Here is a 17,797-nt window from a genome sequence, read left to right on the forward strand (position 1 = left end):
AGTCTCTGTGGGTGGAGATTTGGAATAGGAAGGGGTAAATAACTTTACTGGGTGTTTTTTATAGGCCGCCCAATAGTAACAGGGATATCGAGGAGCAGATAGGGAAACAGATCTTGGAAAGGTGTAATAATAACAGAGTTGTCGTGATGGGAGATTTTAATTTCCCAGATATGGATTGCCATCTCCCTAGAGCGAGGGGTTTAGATGGGGTGGAGTTTGTTAGGTGTGTTCAGGAAGGTTTCTTGACACAATATGTAGATAAGCCTACAAGAGGAGAGGCTGTACTTGATTTGGTATTGGGAAATGAACCTGGTCAGGTGTCAGATCTCTCAGTGGGAGTGCATTTTGGAGATAGTGATCATAATTCTGTCTCCTTTACAATAGCACTGGAGAGAGATAGGAACAGACAAGTTAGAAGAGCATTTAATTGGAGTAAGGGGAATTATAAGGCTATCAGGCAGGAAACTGGAGGCTTAAATTGGAAATGGATGTTCTCAGGGAAAAGTACGGAAGAAATGTGGCAAATATTCAGGGGATATTTGTGTGGAGTTCTGTATAGGTACGTTTCAATGAGACAGGGAACTTATGGTAGGGTACAGGAACCGTGGTGTATAAAGGCTGTAATAAATCTAGTCAAGAAAAAAAGAAAAGTTTACAAAAGGTTCAGAGAGCTAGGTAATGTTAGAGATCAAGAAGATTATAAGGCTAATAGGAAGGAACTCAAGAAGGAAATTAGGAGAGCCAGAATGGGCCATGAGAAGGCCTTGGCGGGCAGAATTAAGTAAAATCCCAAGGCATTGTATAAGTATGTGAAGAGCAAGAGGATCAGACGTGAAAGAATAGGACCTATCAAATGTGACAGTGGGAAAGTGTGTATGGAACCAGAGGAAATAGCAGAGGTACTTAATGAATACTATGGAAAAGGATCTTGGTGATTGTAGTGATGACTTACAGCAGACTGAAAAGCTTGAGCGTGTAGATATTAAGAGAGAGGATGTGCTGGAGCTTTTGTAAAGCATCAAGTTGGATAAGACACTGGGACCGGATGAGATGTACTCCAGGCTACAGTGGGAGGTGAGGGAGGAGATTGTTGAGCCTCTGGCGATGATCTTTGCATCATCAATGGGGACGGGAGAGGTGCCATAGGATTGGAGAGTTGCAAATATTGTTCCTTTATTCAAGAAAGTGAGTAGCCCAGGAAATTATAGACCAGCGAGTCTTACCTCAGTGGTTGTTAAGTTGATGGAGAAGATCCTGAGAGGCAGGACTTGTGAACATTTGGAGAGGCATAATATGATTAGGAATAGTCAACATGGCTTTGTCAAAGGCAGGTTGTGCCTTACGAGCCTGATTGAATTTTTTGAGGATGTGACTAAACACATTGATGAAGGAAGAGCAGAAGATGTCGTGTATATGGATTTCAGCAATGTATTTGATAAGGTACCCCATGCAAGGCTTATTGAGAAAGTAAGGAGGCATGGGATCCAAGGGGACATTGCTTTGTGGATGGAGAACTGGCTTGTCCACAGAGTGGTTGTAGACGGGTCATATTCTGCATGGAGGTCAGTCACCAGTGCAGTGCCTCAGGGATTTGTTCTGGGACCCTTACACTTTGTGATTTTAATAAGTGACCTGGATGAGGAAGTGGAAGGATGGGTTTGTAAACTTGCTGATGACACAAAGGTTGGGGGTGTTGTGGATAGTGTGGAGGGCTGTCAGAGGTTACAAAACTGGACTGAGAAGTGGCAGGTGGAGTTCAACCCAGATAAGTGTGAGGTGGTTCACTTTGGTAGGTCAAATATGATGGCAGAATATAGTATTAATGATAAGACTCTTGGCAATGTGGAGGATCAGAGGGATCTTGAGGTCCGAGTCCATAGGGTGCTCCAAGCAGCTGCGCAGGTTGCCTCTGTGGTTAAGAAGGTGTACGGTGTATTGGCCTTCATCAATCGTCGAATTGAATTTAGGAGCCGAGAGGTAATGTTGCAGCTATATAGGACCCTGTTCAGACCCCATTTTGAGTACTGTGCTCAGTTCTGGTCACCTCACTACAGGAAGGATGTGGAAGCCATAGAAAGGGTGCAGAGGAAATTTACAAGGATATTGCCTGGATTTGGGAGCATGCCTTATGAGAATAGGTTGAGTCTCCTTGGAGCGAAGGAGGATGAGAGGTGACCTGATAGAGGTGTACAAGATGATGAGAGGCATTGATTGTGTGGATCGTCAGAGGCTTTTCCCAGGTCTAAAATGGTTGCCAGAAGAGGACACAGGTTTAAGGTGCTGGGAAGTAGGTACAGAGATGTCAGGGGTAAGTTTTTTTACTCAGAGAGTGGTGAGTGCGTGGAATGGGCTGCCGGCAACGGTGGTGGAGGCGGATACAATAGGGTCTTTTAAGAGACTTTTGGATAGGTACATAGAGCTTAGAAAAATAGAGGGCTATAGGTAAGCCTAGTAATTTCTAAGGTAGGGACATGTTCGGCACAACTTTGTGGTTTTCGATGTTCTATATCATTTAAGAGGATCTGTCCTGAGTGCAGCACATATTGTCACTACAAAGAAGGCACGATAGTGCCTCTACTATCTTAGAAGTTTGCAAAGATTTGGCATGTCATCTAAAACACTGACAAACTTCTATAGATGTGCAGTGGAGTATTGCATAACGGTCTGGTATGAAACACTTGAATGGAAATATCTACACAAGATATTGAATACTGCCCAGTCCATCAAGGGGAAAGCCCCTCCCCACTACTGAGCACATCTAGAAGGAATGCTGTGGCAGGAGAGCAGCGTCCACCACCAAGGACTCCCACCATCCAAGCTATGCTCTCTTCTTGCTGCAGTCATTAGGAAGGTGGTACAGGAGCCTGAGAACTCACACTACCAGGTTCAGGAACAATTATTACGCCTCAACCATAAGACCCTTAATCCAGAGGAGATAACTTCACACAGCTCTCAGCAACCCCATTCTCATAATGACCAAACAGCCCCCCCACACCCGAAACATTTTCACAATTTCTAACACTGAACTGATTCCACAATCTATGGACTCACTTTCAAGGTCTCTACAACTGCTGTTCTCAATATTTATTGCTTATTTATTGTTATTTTGTTTTTTCTTTAGTTTTGTATTTGCAGTTTGTTGTCTTTTGCACATTGGCTGTTTGCCTGTCTTTGTTGTGCTCAGATTTTCATTGTTTCTATTGTGTTTCTTTACAATTACTGTGAATGCCCACAAGAAAATGAATATGGTGACATATATTTACTTTGGTAATAAATTTACTCTAAACTTTAGTGTAGAAGTCATACACTTAGGGGTTCTATAGTCATCTGAGTGAGATCTGGCACAGATCAGTACCAAGGCATTTGATTTAGTGGCCATTACAGAAGCCTAGTTGCAAGGTGGAGATGACTGGGAATTAAATATCCAAGGGTATCGGGTAATATGGAAAGATAGGCAGGAAGGCAGAGGAGGTGGGGTGGTGCTCTTGATAAGGGATGAGATAAGGGTGATTGTGAGAGATGATATACGATCTACGGAGCAGAATGTTGAGTCCATCTGGGTAGAGATTAAGAATAGTAAAGGAAACTGGTGGGTGTTGTCTATAAGCCACCTAATAAAAATATTGCAGTGGCAGAGGCGATTAACCAAGAAATAACTGAGACTTGTAAGAACGGAACAGCAGTTGTCATGCAGGATTTTAACTTCCACATAGATTGGGTGAATCAGGTTCGTCAAGGAAGTCTTGAGGAGAACTTCATAGAATGCATCCGTGATGGCTTTCTTGAGCAGCATGTTAGTGAACCTACAAGGGAAAATACCATCTTAGATCTAGTCCTGTGCAATGAGACAGGTAAGATCAACGATCTTGTAGTCACTCTTGGAAAGAGTGATCGTAGTATGATTGAATTTTGCATTCAGGTGGAGGACGAAATAGATCTAAAACTAGTGTATGATGCTTGAACAAGGGAGACTACAACGGGATGAGGGAGGAGTTGGCTAATGTGGATTGGGAGCACAGGCTATTTGGTAGGACAGCTGAGGAACAGTGGAATACTTTCAAAGAGATTTTTCACAGTGCTCAACAAATGTACCACATATTCCAGTCAAAAGCAAGGACAATAAGTGTGGGGAGAGCCAGCCTTGAACAACTAAGGAAATCAAAGATAGTATCAAATTAAAAGCTCATGTGTACAAAGTCACAAAGAGTAGTGGGAGACTGGAGGATTGGGAAACTTTAAAAAGCAACAAAGAACAACTAAACAAGAAATAAGGAAAGGGAAGATAGAGTATGAAAGTGAATTAGCACAAAATATAAAAACAGATAGCAAAAGCTTTTATAAATATATAAAGCGGAAGAGGGTAGCTAAAGTCAACGTAGGTCTCTTTGAAGACAAGAAGGGGAAATTGATACTGGGTGATAAGGAAATTGCTGAGGCATTGAACTATTTTGTGTCGGTCTTCATGGTGGAGGACACGTCTAATATGCTAAAGAAGGATGTTATGGACGAAATGGGAGGTGAGGACCTCGATAAAATCACTGTCACTATAGAGATAGTGATGAGCAAGCTAGAGGGCCTGAAGGTAGATAAGTCCCCTGGTCCTGAAAGGATGCATCCCAGGGTGCTGAGGGAATTGGCAGAGGTTATAGTAGACATGTTGGTAATCATTTATCAAAACTCTCTAGACTCTGGGCAGGTCCCAGTGGACGGGAAGACAGCAAATGTCACGCCAGTTTTTAAAAAAGGATGTAGGCAAAAGATGGGCAACTATAGGCCAGTTAGCTTAACATCTGTAGTCAGGAAAATGCTTGAAGCTGTCATTAAGGAAGAAATAGCGAAACATTTAGAAAAGAGTGGTTCCATTAGACAGATGCAGCATGGATTCAGAAAGGGAAGATCCTGTTTGACAAACTTACTGGAGTTTTAAAAAGACATAATGAGTGCAGTGGATAGAGGGGAACAGATGCATGTTGCATACTTGGATTTCCAGAAGGCATTCGATAAGGTGCCGCACAAGAGACGTAAATAAATAAGAATGGATGCATGGAGTCAGAGGAAGTGTATTGGCATGGATAGTGGATTGGTTAACCAATAGAAGGCAGAGAGTTGGCATAAATGGGTGTTTACCATTTACATTGATGATTTAGAAGAGGGGACTGAGTGTAGAGTAGCAAAATTTGTTGATGACACTAAACTGAGTGGAAAAGCAAATTACAGAGGATGTGGAGAGTCTGCAGAGGGATATAGATAGGTCAAGTGAGTGGGACAAGGTCTGGTAGATGATACAACTTTGGTAAATGAGAGATCATCCACTTTAGAAGGAATAATAGAAGAGCAAATTATTGCAGCATGCTGTTGTGCAGAGGGACTTGGGAGTGTTTGCTCATGAATCGCAAAAAGAGGCTTGCAGGTACAACAGGTTATTAAGAAGTGTTAGGGTTAATTCGATACTGCCATTACAGGTCAGGAGTGGCTCACGTAATATTAGGAGACCGGAATGCGAGGGAGGGGGGAAGCGAAACTGGGGACTCCGCTACACCGAAACTACTAGTGTCACGCGATTCAGTAAACAAAAGAAACAGGTAACTCGTGAGTGTATGGCATCGGGCCAATAAGATGGACACAAGTGCCCGATATTACCTAATATGTAGCGGGGGGTTGTGCTGGGGGGAAAAGGGATATAAATAAGAGCAGATTGTAAGGGGAAGTCGGAACGCGCCTTCTCCAGTGACTCCGTGGATTCGCTGTGCCAGTTACGAATTCTGCAATAAACCCAAGTTTTGTAATATTCCGGTGTTGGTTGTCTCTCTTCCTAAACGAACACAGGGCAGAATTTCAAGCCCAACATTTTGTGACCCCGACGTGGGGAGGGAGAGACAACACAGGCTGGCGGGTCCGACAGCAGACAACTTGCGGCCGCAAGCTCAACTAAGGTCAGGAAGTGCCTGTTATATCGAAGACTTCCACTAGATAGTTAAATCACTGAGTTAGATCTTGTCTGCTGACGGATCCTCACCAACCCCAAATTACCCTGGGAGAGATCATTCCCGGTGCAGAATCGTGACTGGTAAGTACTAACTCTTATCTGTTTTTAGGAAGATCCTCCGCCCGTGGAAAAGTCTTCTGAGTGAGGGTACCCGCCGCCCACGATGGGCATAAAAGTCTCAGGAGTGAGGAGAAAAGTGTCGCGGTACACCGTAGTACACAGGGATACTGACGGCGCCTACCTTAGACTGGTTGTTAAGAGGAGAAATCTCCCACGCGAAGGTCAGGTTTTGAAAGGCGACCGTCCCACATTTGATCCTCTCTGTGTACTAGGGAGCCATGGAGCACTTCAATTTCGAGTTACCAAAACTCAGACATTTGTGTGTTGAGTAACAGAATATATGAGAGTTTTTAGAAATATGGTAAAATTGATAACTGTGCGAGTTCAATAATCTAACAGTGAGCAGCCGCAGGGGTCAGACACCACCAAGGTAGGAGTGGAAGTGTTCCTCCGAGGCCCGGGGAAGCTCACCTGGAACGGAAAACGGTGGCATGGTCCATACCCTGTCACCGTGGTCTCCAACAGGGCATTAAAAGGTAAGAAGGGAGGGGGACAATAACTGGCATCATTTTCTACTGGCTAAATAAGACCTCTGGCAAGTGGGGAGCGTTTCTGGGACAGTCGGCTCTAGGACTGTCTATTTCAATTGCTATCTTTATCACGTGTGGTTGTTGTTGCATACCCTGTATTAGGACCCTAGTCATCCGGACTATAGATCGAGCCTTGACTGGAAAGAATGGACCTCCACCGGCGTACCAGGCACCCTTGTTCCCAGTGGAAGGGGAGGACACGGCCCTCCCGGAAAGCGGACGCGCTATGGGAGGACACGGACTGAAATGGACCATGGCAAGGGGGGGATTGTGAATTTGTTCTTGAATAAGTTTTCTGAAATGTTGCATGCTACTTGTAAAAATTGCGGATGTTTAGGGAACCCCTACCCATATTTTGTGACCCTAGGTCCGACAAATCAGGATAAGCAAATAGGGAGGACACACCAAAGAGTGCCGGGGGACGCTCACCTCCCTGCCTGATCCCGGCAGCCGCGGAAAAGCTTGTAAGGGATGTGGCCTCTTGGAGGCCAAGGGAGGGAGTGTTAGGGTTAATGTTAGGGTTAATTCGAGACTGCCATTACAGGTCAGGAGTGGCTCACGTAATATTAGGAGACCGGAATGCGAGGGAGGGGGGAAGCGAAACTGGGGATTCCGCTACACCGAAACTACTAGTGTCACGCGATTCAGTAAACAAAAGAAACAGGTAACTTGTGAGTGTATGGCATCGGGCCAATAAGATGGACACAAGTGCCCGATATTACCTAATATGTAGCGGGGGGTTGTGCTGGGGGGAAAAGGGATATAAATAAGAGCAGATTGTAAGGGGAAGTCGGAACACGCCTTCTCCAGCGACTCCGTGGATTCGCTGTGCCAGTTACGAATTCTGCAATAAACCCAAGTTTTGTAATATTCCGGTGTTGGTTGTCTCTCTTCCTAAACGAACACAGGGCAGAATTTCAAGCCCAACAGAAGGCAAATGGAATGTTGGCTTTCATTGCTAGAGGGATTGAATTCAAGAGCACGGAGGTCACGCTACAACTATACAGGATGCTGGTGAGGCCGCACCTGGAGTACTGTGAGCAGTTCTGGTCTCCATACTTGAGGAAGGATATACTGGCTTTGGAGGCAGTGCAGAGGAGGTTCACCAGGTTGATTCCAGGGATGAAGTAGTTAACCTATCTGGAGAGATTGAGTTGCCTGGGACTATACTCTCTGAAGTTCAGAAGAATGAGAGGGGATCTTATAGCAACATACAAAATTTTAAAAGGGATAGATAAAAGTAGGAAAGTTGTTTCCATTGGTAGGTGAGACTAGAACTAGGGGACATTGCCTCAAGATTTAGGGGAGAAGATTTATAACAGAAACTGTTTTTCCCAGAGAGTGGTGGTGAATCTGTGGAATTCTCTGCCAAGGGAAACAGTTGAAGCTTCTTCACTTTACATAGTCGGGGAATTAAGGCTCCGTCCAGGAGGAGAAACAGAGCCGGGAGACACACACTCAACATTTCAGGAAAAGGCCATCAGATTTCTGAATGAACAATGAACCCATGTACAATATCTCAATTTTTTCTCTCTTTGTAAACTATATTTAATATACTTTAGATAAATAAATTAAAACTAAATATATTACATTATAAATACAATTGTTTCTCACTATAATTAATAATTCTCTATGTACGTGCCGCAAAGCAGTAAATTCACCTCCAACCTCCCCCGTACTCGGTGGACGCAGACCAGGCGCACTTTGCCTGGATCACCGTCTTTCATTCCGCATTCCTGTCCCCGGCCTCTCCACTGACCGGGAAGGGTGGGCAACGCAGAGAACGCAATAAACACTGCGGCTGCGACCCCTGACCCCGACCCCGGGACCAGGTCTGACCACCACCCTCCCTCTCGCCCCTGACCCTGACCCCGGGACCAGGTCTGACCACCACCCTCCCTCTCGCCCCTGACCCCGACCCCAGGACCAGGTCTGACCACCACCCTCCCTCTCGCCCCTGACCCTGACCCCGGGACCAGGTCTGACCACCACCCTCCCTCTCGCCCCTGACCCCGACCCCAGGACCAGGTCTGACCACCACCCTCCCTCTCGCCCCTGACCCTGACCCCGGGACCAGGTCTGACCACCACCCTCCCTCTCGCCCCTGACCCTGACCCCAACCCCGGGACCAGGTCTGACCACCACCCTCCCTCTCGCCCCTGACCCTGACCCTGGGACCAGGTCTGACCACCACCCTCCCTCTCGCCCCTGACCCTGACCCCAACCCCAGGTCTGACCACCACCCTCCCTCTCGCCCCTGACCCCGACCCCAGGTCTGACCACCACCCTCCCTCTCGCCCCTGACCCTGACCCCGGGACCAGGTCTGACCACCACCCTCCCTCTCGCCCCTGACCCTGACCCCGACCCCGGGACCAGGTCTGACCACCACCCTCCCTCTCGCCCCTGACCCTGAGACCAGGTCTGACCATCACCCTCCCTCTCGCCCCTGACCCCGGGACCAGGTCTGACCACCACCCTCCCTCTCGCCCCTGACCCTGACCCCGACCCCGGGACCAGGTCTGACCACCACCCTCCCTCTCGCCCCTGACCCCGACCCCGGGACATGGACCAGGTCTGACCACCACCATCCCTCTCGCCCCTGACCCCGACCCGGGGACCAGGTCGAGGACTGACCACCACCCTCCCTCTCGCCCCTGAACCCGACCCCGACCCCGGGACCAGGTCTGACCACCACCCTCCCTCTCGCCCCTGACCCCGACCCCGGGACCAGGTCTGACCACCACCCTCCCTCTCGCCCCTGACCCTGACCCCGACCCCGGGACCAGGTCTGACCACCACCCTCCCTCTCGCCCCTGACCCCGACCCCGGGACCTGGACCAGGTCTGACCACCACCCTCCCTCTCGCCCCTGACCCCTACCCCGGGACCAGGTCGAGGACTGACCACCACCCTCCCTCTCGCCCCTGACCCCGACCCCGGGACAAGGTCTGACCACCACCCTCCCTCTCGACCCTGACCCTGACCCCGACACCGGGACTGACCACCACCCTCCCTCTCGCCCCTGACCCCGACCCCGGGACCTGGACCAGGTCTGACCACCACCCTCCCTCTCGCCCCTGACCCCTACCCCGGGACCAGGTCGAGGACTGACCACCACCCTCCCTCTCGCCCCTGACCCCAACCCCGGGACAAGGTCTGACCACCACCCTCCCTCTCGACCCTGACCCCGACCCCGGGACCGGGACTGACCACCACCCTCCCTCTCGCCCCTGACCCCGACCCCGGGACCAGGTCTGACCACCACCCTCCCTCTTGCCCCTGACCCCAGGACCGGGACCAGGTCGAGGACTGACCACCACCCTCCCTCTCGCCCCTGACCCCGACCCCGGGACCAGGTCTGACCACCACCCTCCCTCTCGCCCCTGACCCTGACCCCGACCCCGGGACCGGGTCTGACCACCACCCTCCCTCTCGCCCCTGACCCTGACCCCGGGACCGGGACAAGGTCGAGGTCTGACTACCACCCTCCCTCTCGCCCCTGACCCCGACCCCGATCCCAGGACCGGGACCAGGTCGAGGACTGACCACCACCCTCCCTCTCGCCCCTGACCCTGACCCCGGGACCGGGTCTGACCACCACCCTCCCTCTCGCCCCTGACCCTGACCCCGGGACCGGGTCTGACCACCACCCTCCCTCTCGCCCCTGACCCCGGGACCGGGTCTGACCACCACCCTCCCTCTCGCCCCTGACCCCGGGACCGGGTCTGACCACCACCCTCCCTCTCGCCCCTGACACCGGGACCGGGTCTGACCACCACCCTCCCTCTCGCCCCCGACCCCGGGACCGGGTCTGACCACCACCCTCCCTCTCACCCCTGACCCCGGGACCGGGTCTGACCACCACCCTCCCTCTCACCCCGACCCCGGGACCGGGTCTGACCACCACCCTCCCTCTCACCCCTGACCCCGGGACCGGGTCTGACCACCACCCTCCCTCTCACCCCTGACCCCGGGACCGGGTCTGACCACCACCCTCCCTCTCACCCCGACCCCGGGACCGGGTCTGACCACCACCCTCCCTCTCGCCCCCGACCCCGGGACCGGGTCTGACCACCACCCTCCCTCTCGCCCCCCGACCCCGGGACCGGGTCTGACCACCACCCTCCCTCTCACCCCTGACCCCGACCCCGGGACTGGGTCTGACCACCACCCTCCCTCTCACCCCTGACCCCGACCCCGGGACCGGGTCTGACCACCACCCTCCCTCTCACCCCTGACCCCGGGACCGGGTCTGACCACCACCCTCCCTCTCGCCCCTGACCCCGGGACCGGGTCTGACCACCACCCTCCCTCTCACCCCTGACCCCGACCCCGGGACCGGGTCTGACCACCACCCTCCCTCTCACCCCTGACCCCGGGACCGGGTCTGACCACCACCCTCCCTCTCGCCCCTGACCCCGGGACCGGGTCTGACCACCACCCTCCCCCTCGCCCCTGACCCTGACCCCGGGACCGGGTCTGACCACCACCCTCCCTCTCGCCCCTGACCCTGACCCCGGGACCGGGTCTGACCACCACCCTCCCTCTCACCCCTGACCCCGGGACCGGGTCTGACCACCACCCTCCCTCTCGCCCCTGACCCTGACCCCGGGACCGGGTCTGACCACCACCCTCCCTCTGCGTCCCCGCCTCGGGCCTCACCCGCTGCCGCAGCGCCGCCTCTCGCTCTGCGCCCCGCTGCTGCTCGAATTCGAAGCGGGTGGTTTTGGCTACCACGGCCACGCGTTGGGGCTGGAAGGGTCCAGGGCCGGGGCCTGAGCTCCGGGCCCTCCCTCTGGCCAGCAGCGCAGCCGCCCGGCCCCCACGGAGCACAGCCAACGCCATGGGCCAAACCAGGCCCGGTGCGCATGCGCAGTGGCGTCTACTTCCCATTGCACGTCGGGATCTGTAGTCTTTCAAGGGGCGACGCACTGATCAGAACCAGTCGGAATCAGATTTAACGTCACCGGCATACGTCGTGAGATTTATTAACTTTGCGCAGCAGTCTAATGCAATATATATATATATATAATAATAATAATAATAATAATAATAGAAAAGAAATAAAACCAAGGATTTCTAATATGTGTGTTAAATTAAATAAGTAGTGCAAAAATAGAAATAAAAATGTAGTGAGGTAGTGTCCATTCAAAAATCGGATGGCAGAGAAGAAGCTGTTCTTGAGTCGCTGAGTGTGCGCCTTCAGCGTTCCTGTACCTCCTTCCTGACGGTAGCAATGAGTAGAGGACATGTCATGGGCGATGGGGTCCTTAATGCTGTCTTTCTGAGGTACCGCTCCTTAGAGATGTTTGGATACTACGGAGGCTAGTGCCCATGACGGAGCTGACTAAGTTTACAACTCTCTGTGGCTTACTCCAATCCTGTACAGTTAACTCCCTCATGCCATAACAGGCGGTGATGCAGCCCAGTTGGAATGCTCTCCACGGTACATCTGAAGAAACTTTTGAGTGTTTTATGTGACATATGTAGGGGAGAAGAAAGAAAAGGATAATAAATTTGAATGCATTGTTAGGGATGAAAAGAGAGGAGGAGGTGGAGAGTATCTTAAATGTATCTATTTTAATGCTAGGAGCATTGTAAGAAAGGTGGATGAACTTAAAGCGTGGATTGATACCTGGAATTATGATGTTGTAGCTATTAGTGAAACATGGTTGCAGGATGGGTGTGATTGGCAACTAAATATTCCTGGATTTAGTTGCTTCAGGTGTGATAGAGTAGGAAGTGTTGCACTGCTTGTCCGAGAAAATCTTATGGCGGTGCTTTGGAAGGATAGATTAGAGAGCTCCTCTAGGGAGGCTATTTGGGTGGAATTGAGGAATGGGAAAGGTGTAGTAACACTGATAGGAGTGTATTATAGGCCACCTAATGGGGAGCATGAGTTGGAAGAGCAAATGTGTAAGGAGATAGCAGATATTTGTAGTAAACACAAGGTGGTGATTGTGGGAGATTTTAATTTTCCACACATAGATTGGGAAGTTCATTCTGTAAAAGGGCTGGATGGTTTAGAGTTTGTGAAATGTGTGCAGGATAGTTTTTTGCAACAATACATAGAAGTACCGACTAGAGATGGGGCAGTGTTGGATCTCCTGTTAGGGAATGCGATAGGTCAGCTGACAGATGTATGTGTTGGGGAGCACTTCGGGTCCAGTGATCACAATAGCATTAGCTTCAATATAATTATGGAGAAGGACAGGACTGGACCTAGAGTTGAGATTTTTGATTGGAGAAAGGCTAACTTTGAGGAGATATGAAGGGATTTAGAGAGAGTGGATTGGGTCAAGTTGTTTTATGGGAAGGATGTAATAGAGAAATGGAGGTCATTTAAGGGTGAAATTATGAGGGTACAGAATCTTTATGTTCCTGTTAGGTTGAAAGGAAAGATTAAAGGTTTGAAAGCGCCATGGTTTTCACGGGATATTAGAAACTTGGTTCAAAAAAAGAGGGATGTCTACAATAGATATAGGCAGCATGGAGTAAAGGAATTGCTCGAGGAATATAAAGAATGTAAAAGGAATCTTAAGAAAGAGATTAGAAAAGCTAAAAGAAGATACGAGTTTGGTTTGGCAAATAAGGTGGAAGTAAATCCGAAAGGTTTCTACAGTTATATTAAAAGCAAGAGGATAGTGAGGGATAAAATTGGTCCCTTAGAGAATCAGGGTGGTCAGCTATGTGTGGAGCCGAGGGAGATGGGAGAGATTTTGAATGATTTCTTCTCTTCGGTATTCACTAAGGAGAAGGATATTGAATTGTGTAAGGTGTGGGAAACAGGTAAGGAAGTTATGGAACCTATGACAATTAAAGAGGTGGAAGTACTGGCGCTTTTAAGAAATTTAAAAGTGGATAAATCTCCGGGTCCTGACAGGATATTCCCCAGGACCTTGAGGGAAGTTTGTGTAGAGATAGCAGGAGCTCTGACGGAGATCTTTCAGATGTCATTAGAAACGGGGATTGTGCCAGAGGATTGGCGTATTGCTCATGTGGTTCCATTGTTTAAAAAGGGTTCTAGAAGTAAGCCTAGCAATTATAGACCTGTCAGTTTGACATCAGTGGTGGGTAAATTAATGGAAAGTATTCTTAGAGATAGTATTTATAATTATCTGGATAGACAGGATCTGATTAGGAGTAGCCAGCATGGATTTGTGCGTGGAAGGTCATGTTTGACAAACCTTATTGAATTTTTTGAAGAAGTTACGAGGAATGTTGACGAGAGTAAGGCAGTGGATGTAGTCTATATGGACTTTAGCAAGGCCTTTGACAAAGTTCCACATGGAAGGTTAGTTAAGAAGGTTCAGTCGTTAGGTATTAATGCTGGTCTAATAAAATGGATTCAACAGTGGCTGGATGGGAGATGCCAGAGAGTAGTGGTGGATAATTGTTTATCGGGATGGAGGCCGGTTACTAGCGGGGTGCCTCAGGGATCTGTTTTGGGCCCAATGTTGTTTTTAATATACATAAATGATCTGGATGATGGGGAGGTAAATTGGATTAGTAAGTATGCCGATGATACTAAGGTAGGAGGTGTTGTGGATAATGAGGTGGGTTTTCAAAGCTTGCAGGGAGATTTAGAAGAATTGCTGAATGTTGGCAGATCGAGTTTAATGCTGAGAAGTGTGAGGTTCTACATTTTGGCAGGAATAATCCAAATAGAACATACAGGGTAAATGGTAGGGCATTGAGGAATGCAGTGGAACAGAGAGATCTAGGAATAACAGTGCATAGTTCCCTGAAGGTGGAGTCTCATGTAGATAGGGTGGTGAAGAAGGCTTTTGGAATGCTGGCCTTTATAAATCAGAGCATTGAGTACAGAAGTTGGGATGTAATGTTAAAATTGTACAAGGCATTGGTAAGGCCAAATTTGGAATATTGTGTACAGTTCTGGTCACCGAATTATAGGAAAGATATCAATAAATTAGAGAGAGTGCAGAGACGATTTACTAGGATGTTACCTGGGTTTCAGCACTTAAGTTACAGAGAAAGGTTGAACAAGTTAGGTCTCTATTCATTGGAGCGTAGAAGGTTGAGGGGGGATTTGACCGAGGTATTTAAAATTTTGAGAGGGATAGATAGAGTTGACGTGAATAGGCTGTTTGCATTGAGAGTAGGGGAGATTCAAATGAGAGGACATGATTTGAGAGTTAGGGGGCAAAAGTTTAAGGGAAACACGAGGGGGTATTTCTTTACTCAGAGAGTGATAGCTGTGTGGAATGAGCTTCCTGTAGAAGTAGTAGAGGCCAGTTCAGTTGTGTCATTTAAGGTAAAATTGGATAGGTATATGGACAGGAAAGGAGTGGAGGGTTATGGGCTGAGTACGGGTAGGTGGGACTAGGTGAGATTAAGAGTTCAGCACGGACTAGGAGGGCCGAGATGGCCTGTTTCCGTGCTGTGATTGTTATATATGTTATATATAGTTATACCAAATCTCCAAAAACTTCTAATGAAAATATCAATACAGCTACTAAATGTTGAGCCCAGGTTAGATCCTCAGAGATTTTAACACCCAGGAGCTTGAAATTGCTCATTTCTGATCCCTCTATGAGGACTGGTGTGTCTTCCCTTTCTGAAGTCCATGATCAATTCTTTTGCCAGCCAGTGGTGGATGACATTTGTACCGGAATTCAAGGCGAGTGGTCCCAGGTTCGAAACCGGCCATCTCCTTGCACACTTTCCATCTGTGCTGGCATTGAGCTGGCAACTTGGTCTCTTAAGAAACAAATGCTAAAGAAATGGCAAGTTTGCCATCCAAAGAGAAGAACAACAATCAGACAGTAAAACAATGTCTTACAGACATTGAGTGCAAGATTGTTGCTGCATCACCACAGCGCAGCGTTTAACACCATTGTTCCTACAATTCTGGTCAAAAAGCTCCAGAACTTGGGTCTCTGTACCTCCCTCTGCAACTGGACCCTCGTATTCCTAAACGGAAGACCACAATCAGCAGATTTATAGATGGCATTTAAGCTGTGCTTAGCCACACAGTCATGGGTATATAGAGAGGAGAGCAGTGAGCTAAGCACCCACCCCTGAGGTGCACCAGTGTTGACTGTCAGTAAGGTGGAGAGGTTATTTCCAATCCGCACAGATTGTGGTCTTCCATTTAGGAATACAAGAGTCCATAGAAAACCTACAGCACAATACAGGCTCTTCAGCCCTCAAAGTTGTGCTGAACAAGTCTCTACCTCAGAAATTACTAGGGCCGGCTGGTGGCGCAGTGCCGGATGCCGGAGCGAAGGTTCTCGAGTTCGAATCCAGTCGGAACGCTCCCAGACACGCTTTCCATCCTTGCTGGGGTTGAGGGTCGAGCTCGCAACTCGGCCTCATAAAAAAAACTGTGCTGTGAGAAGGATGTGGGGGACCACTCGCAGAATCTTTCCTCCAAGACAACCACTTGAAAAAAAAAGTGGTCGCTGAGGCTCTGGCAGAGTATGGCACAGACACACAAAAAACCCCATAGCCCTCTGTTATCCCATGTGTGCCTCAGGGGTCTGTACTGGGTCCAAGGTTGTTTGTTATATACATTAATGATCTGGATGATGGGGTGGTAAATCGGATTAGTAAGTATGCAGATGATACTAAGGTAGGTGGCGTTGTGGATAATGAAGTAGGTTTTCAAAGTTTGCAGAGAGATTTAGGCCAATTAGAAGAGTGGGCTGAACGATGGCAGATGGAGTTTAATGCTGATAAGTGTGAGGTGCTACATTTTGGTAGGAATAATCCAAACAGGATATACATGGTAAATGGTAGGACATTGAAGAATGCAGTAGAACAGAGTAATCTAGGAATAATGGTGCATAGTTCCCTGAAGGTGGAATCTCATGTGGATAGGGTGGTGAAGAAAGCTATTGGTATGTTGGCCTTTATAAATCAGAGCATTGAGTATAGGAGTTGGGATGTAATGTTAAAATTCTACAAGGCATTGGTAAGGCCGAATTTGGAGTATTGTGTACAGTTCTGGTCACCGAATTATAGGAAAGATGTCAACAAAATAGAGAGAGTACAGAGAAAATTTACTAGAATGTTACCTGGGTTTCAGCACCTAAGTTACAGGGAAAGGTTGAACAAGTTAGGTCTTCATTCTTTGGAGTGTAGAAGGTTGAGGGGGGACTTGATAGAGGTATTTAAAATTATGAGGGGGATAGATCGAGTTGATGTGGATAGGCTTTTTCCATTGAGAGTAGGGGAGATTCAAACAAGTGGACGATTTGAGAGTTAGGGGGCAAAAGTATAAGGGTAACATGAGGGGGAATTTCTTTACTCAGAGAGTGGTAGCTGTGTGGAATGAGCTTCCAGTAGAAGTGGTAGAAGCAGGTTTGGTATTGTCAATTAAAGTAAAATTGGATAGGTATATGGACAGGAAAGGAATGGAGGGTTATGGGCTAAGTGTGGGTTAGTGGGACTAGGTGAGAGTAAGCGTTGGCACGGACTAGAAGGGCCGAGATGACCAGTTTCCGTGCTGTAATTGTTATATGGTTATATTTTTCCAAGCTCCATGTACCTATCCAAAAGGTTCTTAAAAGACCCTATCGTATCCGCCTCTACCATCGTTGCCGGCAGCCCATTCCACGCATTCATCACTCTCTGAGTAAAAAAAACTTACCCCTGACATCTCCTCTGCACCCACTCCCCAGCACCTTAAACCTGTGTCCTCTTGTGTTAGCCATTTCATCCCTGGGAAAAAGCCTTTGACTATCCACACAATCAATGCCTCTCATCATCTTATACACCTCTATCAGGTCACTTCTCATCCTCCATCGCTCCAAGGAGAAAAGGCCGAGTTCATTCAACCTATTTTCATAAGACATGCTCCCCAATCCAAGCAACATGCTTGTAAACCTCCTCTGCACCCTTTCTATGCCTTCCTGTAGTGAGGCGACCAGAACTGAGCACAGTACTCCAAGTGGGGTCTGACCCTATATAACTGCAACATTACCTCTTGGCTCCTAAATTCAATTCCACGATTGATGAAGGCCAATACACCGTACGCCTTCTTAACCACACAGTCAACCTGCGCAGCTGCTTTGCGTGTCCTATGGACTCGGACCCCAGGATCCCTCTGGTGCTTTTTGACCAGGATTGTAGCAACGATAGTGTGAAACACTGAGCTGTGGTCAATAAACAGCATCCTGACATCGGGATTTGTTTT

At 48.6% G+C, this 17,797-nt stretch overlaps 1 protein-coding gene across 3 annotated transcripts in view; it reads right to left on the reverse strand.

Annotated features, from left to right (window-relative positions):
* nadk2 (NAD kinase 2, mitochondrial) overlaps positions 1-11,517 on the reverse strand; it is a 45,813-nt gene extending 34,296 nt beyond the window's left edge. The window contains exon 1 of one of the 3 annotated variants that reach the window (XM_073047815.1): positions 11,299-11,517. In XM_073047815.1, coding sequence (XP_072903916.1) covers positions 11,299-11,481 — 183 coding nt within the window. In that variant the 5' untranslated portion in view covers positions 11,482-11,517. Of the gene's footprint in view, positions 1-8,297; positions 8,457-11,298 lie in introns of those variants that run through there. The other 2 variants (XM_073047818.1, XM_073047816.1) reach the window with 2 other exon arrangements.
* Between the last annotated feature and the right edge of the window lie 6,280 nt (positions 11,518-17,797).

Source organism: Hemitrygon akajei, chromosome 6, assembly GCF_048418815.1.
Source record: "Hemitrygon akajei chromosome 6, sHemAka1.3, whole genome shotgun sequence".
NCBI lineage: Eukaryota > Metazoa > Chordata > Chondrichthyes > Myliobatiformes > Dasyatidae > Hemitrygon > Hemitrygon akajei.